Source organism: Bombus bifarius, unplaced genomic scaffold (assembly GCF_011952205.1).
Source record: "Bombus bifarius isolate JDL3187 unplaced genomic scaffold, Bbif_JDL3187 scf7180000009428_frag, whole genome shotgun sequence".
In the NCBI taxonomy this organism is placed as follows: Eukaryota; Metazoa; Arthropoda; class Insecta; order Hymenoptera; family Apidae; genus Bombus; species Bombus bifarius.
In genome coordinates this window covers 1-9,562 of record NW_022885111.1, presented here as the reverse complement: position 1 = coordinate 9,562, position 9,562 = coordinate 1, and the positions used below count along the sequence as shown (strand labels likewise).

Below are 9,562 nucleotides of genomic sequence, written 5' to 3'. Positions count from 1 at the left end.
AATTATTTTTCTATTGCATCATGTGATACTCATTAGGAGGAACAAAACTTCTGTTTTCTTAGAAAAAATGTTTGAAATTTCATTAATTCCTAGATTGATTTTATTTATACATTAAGGTCAGATATGACATCAAATAATGTCAATACTAATATCTAGTTATTTGTCAATTTACAGCATCTGAAAAACAAGACATCTTCGAGACAGCGTGGGTTTTCTTTCCAACTTTCTTAACTTTCAACAATAAAATTTTCGTCAAACGATACAATCTATCCAACAAAGTTCTTGTACACAGCCAATCTCGTAAGAACATAGATCTTCTTCAAGTATTATTCTTCACAATGCTTCGTGTGGAATTTCTACTTGACGAGTTATTATTAAACGATTAAAAGCTTATTATTATACGATAATGTAATATCGTAGAATAACTTTGATTGGAGATCAGCTGAAATTAGAAAACACCGTGTACGCCGTCTTTTTGTGGTTTGTTTACATCCAAGAGCGCCTAGTAACAGCGACGCGAGAAAAGATAAGCAGCGTCAAAACAGAAGTACGGTTTCATATTTCAAGGAGTGGCAATCGAGAGGCCAGAGTATGTGAGCCGAAAAGTGTGTGTGTGTGTGTGTGTGTGCAGGACCGAGCAGGAATGCATTGGCGAGGTTCAGAGTTGATCGAGACGTCGAAGCATAGAGTCGTTAGAATTGAGTTGCGAGTGTTGTCGAGTGTTAGAGTTGCTAGTGAGAGAGAGAGAGAGTTACCAAATAGTTGTCAAGTTATTTGATGTAAATACGAGCGTTGCATTTAGTTTTCCTGTTAATCAAACATCGTTTCTCTGTCTAACTAATATCTGTATTTTCAATCCATTATTAATAAATTATAATTAATCGGACAAAATTACACCTTTAATATATTCCGATATGGTGGGTCCTTAGGTTTATTGAGGGTCGAAGTGACGTTACGCAGGCTGGTTGTTGTCCGGTGGCGCGAGCTGGCGCGGGCTGGCGTGCAGATGTTTTAGGCGGCGTAACAACAAGGAAGATCCTAGAAAATGAGAAGGGTGGATTAGAAGAACGAAGAAAACTCGAAGAAGATACAAAAGAAGAAACTACAGAGACAGAAGTCAATTCAAAAGGTATATTAAATAATAAGTGCGATTTACTTGATACCGAAAGAGCTATTGAAATTAATGATACGGTTCAAGATATTAAATTTACTGAAGGTAGAAGCCGCACTCAAAATGATATGGAAGATGTAGTAGAAGATTCACAAGAATTATCTAATAAAAGTAAGTTATCAGAAATAAGGATTGCACTTAACAAAATTGAATATACAAAAACTATTTTACGGAATAAAAAGAATTCATTAGAAAGAGAAAGAGGAGTAAGGGAAAAGAAGAAAATGTACAGACAGAAATTATTTCAAAAAATATATCAGATGATAAATGTGATTTGCTTTAGAAAAAAAAAAAATATATTATCCACAAACTACATTAGGAATTTATCTATTTTAGTGAGGAGAAAGAGAAAGGATAGAGGAGTTGATCAATAGACTGTGGATTTTGAAGCGTTTATGAAAAACTTACAATTTTAATAAAATATTCAATGTAAAGTCTTTGTTATAATATTCAGATAGATAGATGAAAAAAATACTGAATTTGCATAATTACTCATGGCTTACTGATCAATCATGCGACCCGTTCAGAGGTAACTCGAGTTGTAAAGGCGACAATTTATTAAAAATGGTATATCTGACGTACGATGCATTTGCTCATGTTAAACTATTTAAATAAGTATAAAAATCACGCGAAAAAAAATCTACTGAAAATAATGTTGAACTAGTTAATAATAATAAATCATATAGTGAAACACAAACCTTAAATCAAGATTTTAAGTTCAAAAAAAAAAAAGAAAGAAGAAGAAAGAAGTTGATAAAATGACAGCAATAAAATGACCAAAAATTGAATTACGATCCCGAGCATCAACTCGCTGATCTTCAAGTAGAATGTTCCGACAAAGACAGGACGACACAAGAGTTCGAGAAGCACATAGAGGACATGAAGGAGGAAGTGCAAAAATTAGAATTGCAACTCGACGAGTTACAAAAAAAAGAAAAACACACACGCACGTAAAAAGAGTTCAATCTTTTGGAATACAAATGGAAGAACTAACAATAAAATTAGAAGAAATAACACAGAAGAAATAAGTCACTAATATGAAATTACCTGATGGCTGATGTTGATCGTTGACGTTTATAATGATTGAATTTCGTCCACGGCGCCATCTGGATCCTTGTTGAAAAATTAAAATAGCCGCAACAGCACCATTGAGCTCATCACGTTTGTTGGTGAGTCGAGGAGCTGGAGGATTTCTCATCCTCAAGGACATAAATTTCACCGGTTCCGGTAATGTTTTTTACATGGTCCAAGCATTCGAAATCACAACATCGCTTTCCAAGACGAAATTTCCTGCATGGCTGTAGTAAACAGAAATCGATCAATTGTACAGATCAATCGTCACTCGACTGCTCGAGAATTCAGGTCATCCAGAGAATAGAATAGAGACGTGGAAAAATGTAATGCGATCATCGCAGTGGGAGGAAATAGGGGGATAGGGACCAAATGAATGAACGAGATGTTAAGGACAACTGACGACAAGTTCTTCTTCTGTCGAGAATTGCATGTTTGTGAATGGTTTGTGGGTGGTTAGGTGGAGAGAATTGAAGAGTTTGGAGGTGACTGGAAGAGTGTTTTGGGCAAGGTAGATTGCAGAATGGTTGCGGTAGCATTGTGTTAATTATGGGTTTGTACATGTAATCTTTGTATGTATCACTACATAGAACCTAACGTATATTTTTAATAATACATCAGAGTTTTAGTTATTTCATAGCTATGAATTTTATACTCTATAATCTTGACGTTTTATTTCACAGAAGCGTTTGAATATCCATAAAAATTAAATGAACCAATGTATTCATTATCTTATAGAGAAGATATATTATTTTTAATTATGTTCCAATTATTTATCATGATCCTGATTTCCTTATTCTGAAAATTTGAAAGGAAGTTTTGTAGTTTGATACTTTCAGCGACAAAGGGTCAATATTGCTTTAGTATATTTCGTCACATATACATGTATATCTATATATCCACCGAAAATGCGCTCTTGTAGACAAACGCTCGATTCGCGTCATAGCTTTTAAAGCTTGTCGCATCTCAATCAGTTGGAAAAAGTTTTTCCTGTAGCATATTTTATTTTTACGAACCAACAAGGTCTTTGTTTATTTCCTTCTTTTTTTTGCTCCAATTCCCCCATTGTTTTTTCAAGGATAGTATTTCAGAGCCATTAGTCAAGTTCATTGTAACAATAAACGTACGTTTCGGAAACATTTTGTGCTGTGAAACAGAATACACTAAAGTTTGAAGGTCACATCGATTTTCGAAAGTTTATAAATGGAGGTGTATGACAGTATCACCAGCTGTTGCTGTCCCCAAGCGCCAAAATACGTTCTGACTACTATTTTATGTATCTCACAGAAGTATGTCTTCATTCATCATCTCCCATGCCATCCACCAACGTGTTCTTAACATGTTATCTCCTAGTAAAATATTGATGTTGAGTCAGATATCCAACTGAATAATCTTTTCGGTGTCTACTATAAGACATTTAAAACCAAGGCTCGTACACACGTGTGCTTATACGTCAGATGTAATACTTAACAGGAAACCTGCTTATATTAATATTAAATTTATGCATAGTAGGATGTTCGACCTTTGTAAAAATGAAATTATAATACATACAGTTTCACCGTGGAAAAGTGAATCTTTCTAGCATGTCCACGCAAATGCAGGGTAGGGGAGGACTGTGCATGCACCAAACAACTTTACGTTCGTAATTTTTCACACAAATGTACAACTGTAGGGAAAAAAATTATCTCTGATTTTTCGGATGTTAGGAGTCGACAATATCGCATAACGGAATGCTGTGTTCTACGTATTCTATTTTTGTTACGAAAGTGGTACAAACGAAGTCCACATAAGAATAGTACAACAAAATCGGTTGAGGTTAGGTTATCGTGCAGATATCGCGGCTTTTGCATTGCAAATCACGCAACTGCCAGTCTCGTCGTTCCTTGTAAACGAAAGAAAGGTATTGTAATCGGTCGGAATTAACATAAAACTCGTCGCATGCGACCATATGGCCTGAATGGTGAATAAACGAGAGTAGAGCGCGAGCTATGTGATTCTAACCGTTTAGGCGGAAACTAATGATTGTAACCAGAGCCGAGATATATGCCAATATTACTTTGCTCGACAAAGCGTATAAGATGAGGAGAGAATCGCGATAAGGTAGAACAAGAGACAGATATTCTCTACGTAAAGCAAGTCTGTCAACTAGATTGAAATCCTATAGCTATAACTACAGTGAATCCATATTCTGGCGAATTGTCTTTTCACAAATGAAGCTTCTGAAGAACGGAATTGATACAATAACTACTGTTGTAAGAGTCTATATATTTGTCTATCTATATCTATATATATATCGATCTATATATATTTGTCAGAATGTCATTTTATCAAAAAACCCATCCTCTGTAATCATAGTTTATTGATTATTATAATCATTATTAATTTAACATTTTTGTGTACATACAAAATTTAAATTATACCTCGCTTGAGAACAAAAATTCTATTTATTTTCCTAACATGTACTAATAATTATTGATCAAACTAGAAAAAGCTGGAGGAGATTACTTAGGAAGATTACTTAGCATCTTATATTCCTATATTTATGTATAGTAAAATGGCTTGTATCCATTTTCATGAATTATAACTGACATTTCAAAGCATTCATGTAGATATGTAACTCTCGTTAATTAATAATTTAACAATGCGTCATGAAACGTATCATTTTCGTTTCTTCCTTTGTTTCGTTATACACAGGAACGAATTTGTAAATAAAGATGTATAATCAACGATAACATATGACAGCGAGTATAATAACTGTCAGCAAAGGAAGAGGTCGGTAAAATGATTGTGGTTCAGTGTATCGGTAAATAAGCTTTGACAGACGTTGCCGGGGGACTCGGTGTCGGTGAAACCGCGTCGATGAAATGATTGTCAGTAATTTAAAGATAACCCAATTTATTGATCTGTCTCCCTTTCATGGCGTTGTACGTCTCTCTATAAAACATATTCTACCTCGGAGGGCTGAAAAATTTAACTTGGTCTCACTGGACTGGACTGTAAGTAAGAAAATTGAAATGCAAAATCCACGTGTGAGCGCAACGGTTTAGATGGAAAGTTCGATAGGACAATTATATATATTAGCCTGAAAGAAAGCTCGTGGCTTCGCACGCAACACGTAATTTCCCTCGCTGAAATAATCCTATTACAACGATACGATTTAAAATTTTCCTTAACAGACCTCGCAATGTAATTCTTCATCTACAATTTTTTATTCGGCCTGAAACAAGAGACTTTCGAAGCCTTATAGAGTCTCGCGAATCTAAAAGTCAGGTTTCAACGTATTTTCGCGTCTTATTCTATAATACTGAAGACATTAAAGGTGTTAACGATTATTGTCTCACGATGTACGTACATCAAACGAGTACTTACGCAAGAGACGAATGGAAATGGAAACAGCCGAGAATAATTGAAGATAATTTGAATACGTTCCAGGCTATAATACAATTTCTCGTGAACCGTAATTGATTCGCAGAAGGGAATTGCTGCTTCTCACGACTAGCAAAGTGTTTCGCAAAAAAAAAAAAAAAAAAGTAAAGAAAAATGGTATCGGAAGGATAGAAAAAAAGCGGTGGCCTACATCAAGCAATCTTCATGCCGATAATGCATTTATTATTCAGTTCGTTCATTTTCTATCGCGTAACAGACACTGGGATAACTGACAGAACGAGCGTATAAATCTTGCATCTCTCGACCTGACTTCTCCCGATGGAAAAATATTTACTGGTCTGGAATCGTGCATCGCTAATTAGTAAAAAGTAATAAGCAAGAAAGCAATTATACTACCGGATTGGTATTTCTATTTTATTGGAGATTAATTAACCTGAGTAAACCAACAAAAACTTATCGAAAATCAATCGAAATTAAATCACCTTTTCAAACAGGCTATAAATAGCCAACTAATATTTGCAGTAATAAACTTCACTTTCGAATAAAGTATACGCTCTATAAATTGTAAATTGATAATTTCGTTATTATATCATTTTTCTTAATCTAAACTGAATTCAGTGAAAAGAGCTTTCAATTGAATTACACACTTCATTAGTTTATGAATTATATTCGTTACCATACGTACAAAAGAAGGTTGACTGGTTTAAAAATTCAAAGGGTAGAACCTCCAAGCTCACGATTGGAAACAGATTCAGTTCAATGGTTTAATTTGCCATTTAATTGAATTCTCTGGCAATTTCAGCGAACTGTGGGCTTTAGAAGTGTCCAGCATTCAAAGGCAAGACCTCCTCCATCTTTCTCTTTCTTTCAGTTCCAACCTCAAGTAATTGACCTGTTAATTCGACGCTATATTTACATGCTCGCAAGGGATTCAGACGACTTCATTGCGTTAAATTCGCAATTTAGCAAACACGAATGTCTCGATCAATTTGTAGTTCGAAACAAATAAAAGATAATCAATTTTTCAAAATAACAATCGATATGTTCAATGCATTTGTCGATGCATTTGATCGTTATGTTCATTTAGCATTTTTATCATAAAAGCGTAGAACACATGTACATACACATAATATTCCATGAAATGATTTATACAGACTATGAGTCTCGTTTTATCATATTATAAAAGAATGAATTTTTCCCAATAAATGTAACTTCATACAAAATCTCGTTTAAAAAATTCAGTTTTTATTCTCATCAAATTAATTTAATATCGGAATATGTGATTTTAGTCGTTATAAAAATTTTATGTCAAAAAGCGTTCGCAGATACATATATAAATAAATGTCCAATCCTATGCATTTATTTAAGCTGAAATCTGAACTTAAATATTTATTAACAATATTCTGACGAATATGTAATGAAAGATAAAAGCAGCTTTATTTTTTTTATAGGATGGCTCATGTTTTTTATTCATTTTATGTTTTTCGTTGTCAGCGCGTAACTACCTATCAGCCGCATGAATGCCAGGTTTTACTACTCAGAAGCGAAGAAGCGAAGAAGCAAATATACGTTACCTTGCATGGAAAAACGTTAGATACATATAAAAGTCATAACGTAGCTATTTACACATGGGGAATATTTATTTTTGTATGAAATATTTTTGCTTCTGAATTCTCATTATAAATGTACGTCCATTTCCTACGTTAAAGTACGTCTCTGCTTTGAAAACCTTCATTTAAATATAACGGTTAACAAAATATTATTAGAGAAATATTAAAACGAGACGCTAAAAGAACATTTTAATAAAGTACAAATGATTATTTGTTCTTTGTTAAATTACACTGCTGTAACTCTAATTTTATTCAATTCAAAATGAATCATTTATAAACTGAACCGGAATATAAAATTTTATTCCGCAAAAATCATAAAGTTGAAAGTTAGGAACGAATAACAAATGAATAACCTAGTTTCATTAAAAGGCACGTGGTTAAGGTACGCCAATCCGCGTAATAACTTTGACACTCCAATTATTATAAAATATGTATCCTTAAGGGATTTTTTTGCGCGAATGCAAAATACTTTTCATACGTGCAACTGAATAAATGGGGCGTGATTTTCAATATTTCCTTTTGTAGAATTTATAACAAAGTAACTTTTTCACAAATGTTTTCGCTAACATTTTTACAACGTAAATGTCTTCTTTTGTAATTAATAATTTCAACATTTCTCTGAACAGTTTCGTTGCGATAAAAAAAATATACAAAGCTTATGACGTGCTTGTTTAAAAATATTTATACGGAACAAGACTTTGAATTTGTCAGACCAATCGTTCTAACGAACGAATAAATTAAACGACTCGTAACAAAGAATTATTCCTGTCCATGTTTCTCTTTGTAAAAGTAATTCAAGGCAAGTTAGATGAATCGCTGTGTACCCTATTCGCATTAACGGTGTGCTTTAGTTTCTCTCTGGTTGTGTTAAGTGTTTAAGTAATGAGCATATACTCACTACGGGCGGGTTGCATACGATCGATATGCACCACTTCAGCCTCGAATTGTAGCAGACGCAGAAACTGCAAACCGAAGGCCCCGGCTCAAACGTAAGATCATGTCGAATGGTTTCTCCTTGAAAGTCAGCACAGCGGTTGTTTATAGCATCTGAAAACGATTCTCAGCTTGAATATCTTTGCCATTCGACGGTCGTACGCGCAGTTACGTTAACCGTTTCAACGCCACTCAGCGTGATCATGCTGTACGCATAGTGTGGTGAACTGTGTCGCGATGTTTGGTTACGATTGTCAATTCACAGCGCGCTCGGTTCCGAACGTAGCTTGTCGCTAGTCTATCAGAGTTTCCTCTCGTAATTACTTTTCTTTCAAATAATCGTAAACCAAATAAAGAAAAAACTAATGTATAAATTACCTCTTGAATTGGAAAACCAATTACAGAACGTCACACAAACAAAAGGTAAAGCACGAATATTTGGCAACCTTTTGACTCTTTAGTGTAACGTTTCTGATATAGCTGATGAAGTGAAGCGTGAACGCGTTGAAAGGTATGTTTCGACAAAAAAAAAAGAGCAGTGCAATCGAGTTGATCGGCACTTCTCGTAAATAAATAAACGAAGCGCTATTGCGCTTCATGGTACAATCCGATACGGATTTTTGAAACATCCCTGATACTGAAACGGCTAATAGCGTTACGAAAACGATCGTGCCAGGAAATTTGATCAACGGATCCGCATTGCGGCTGCCACGATGCTTCTACGTAGCATTGATGCTTTATCGATGAAGCACGATTGAAATTGGATATTCGATTTCTTACTGGGGAGAGAGTTTTCATATCGTGTTTACTGTTTCACTTCGCAAGTGTGCTTTACAGTATACGTTAGAACTTGAAATCGAGCTATTTGAGTTAAAGTCGCTTGTAGCTTGAAATGACGTTTAAAGGATATAAGAATAATAGAAGGCTAAAATTCAAAAGTGTATATATACATTACTAATATATAATGCCTATAATATATAATATAATAAATAATAATGCCTATATATCGACTAATTTATCAATTAATTAAATCCGTGTATATCAAGTTTTCTATAATTTAGTACTTTCGTGTAACTACAGAAATTTGATGCAATATAAAACTTGATTAAAACAGCGATTCATTAGGAAACGAGAATAATGATGCAAATATTTTTTGTAGCCATTATATAGGATTTCGATCGCATAATTAATCAGTATCAACTTACCAGTCTTTAACGGAAGAACAAAAAGAAGGGCAGGCGGTACACAGACCGCAATCATGATCATTTTCAAGTAGAATCTCAAACTGCCGTACATCTTTGAAAACTTTGTTAGTCGTAAGGGATCAAAGGATGATGTCCGCGCTGCGGAAAATAGATGAGAAGCGGCTATTTCAACAACCACCGTGTAG

At 34.4% G+C, this 9,562-nt stretch overlaps 1 protein-coding gene across 1 annotated transcript; it reads right to left on the bottom strand.

Annotated features, from left to right (window-relative positions):
• Positions 1-892: 892 nt before the first annotated feature.
• LOC117215170 lies at positions 893-9,556 on the bottom strand. The gene is made up of 4 exons (XM_033461580.1): positions 9,378-9,556; positions 8,138-8,286; positions 2,219-2,469; positions 893-1,038 (listed from the first exon to the last, which is right to left on the bottom strand). The coding sequence occupies exons 1-3, from the start codon at positions 9,466-9,468 to the stop codon at positions 2,329-2,331; spliced, it is 381 nt and encodes a 126-aa protein (XP_033317471.1). The 5' UTR covers positions 9,469-9,556; the 3' UTR covers positions 893-1,038; positions 2,219-2,328.
• Positions 9,557-9,562: the final 6 nt, after the last annotated feature.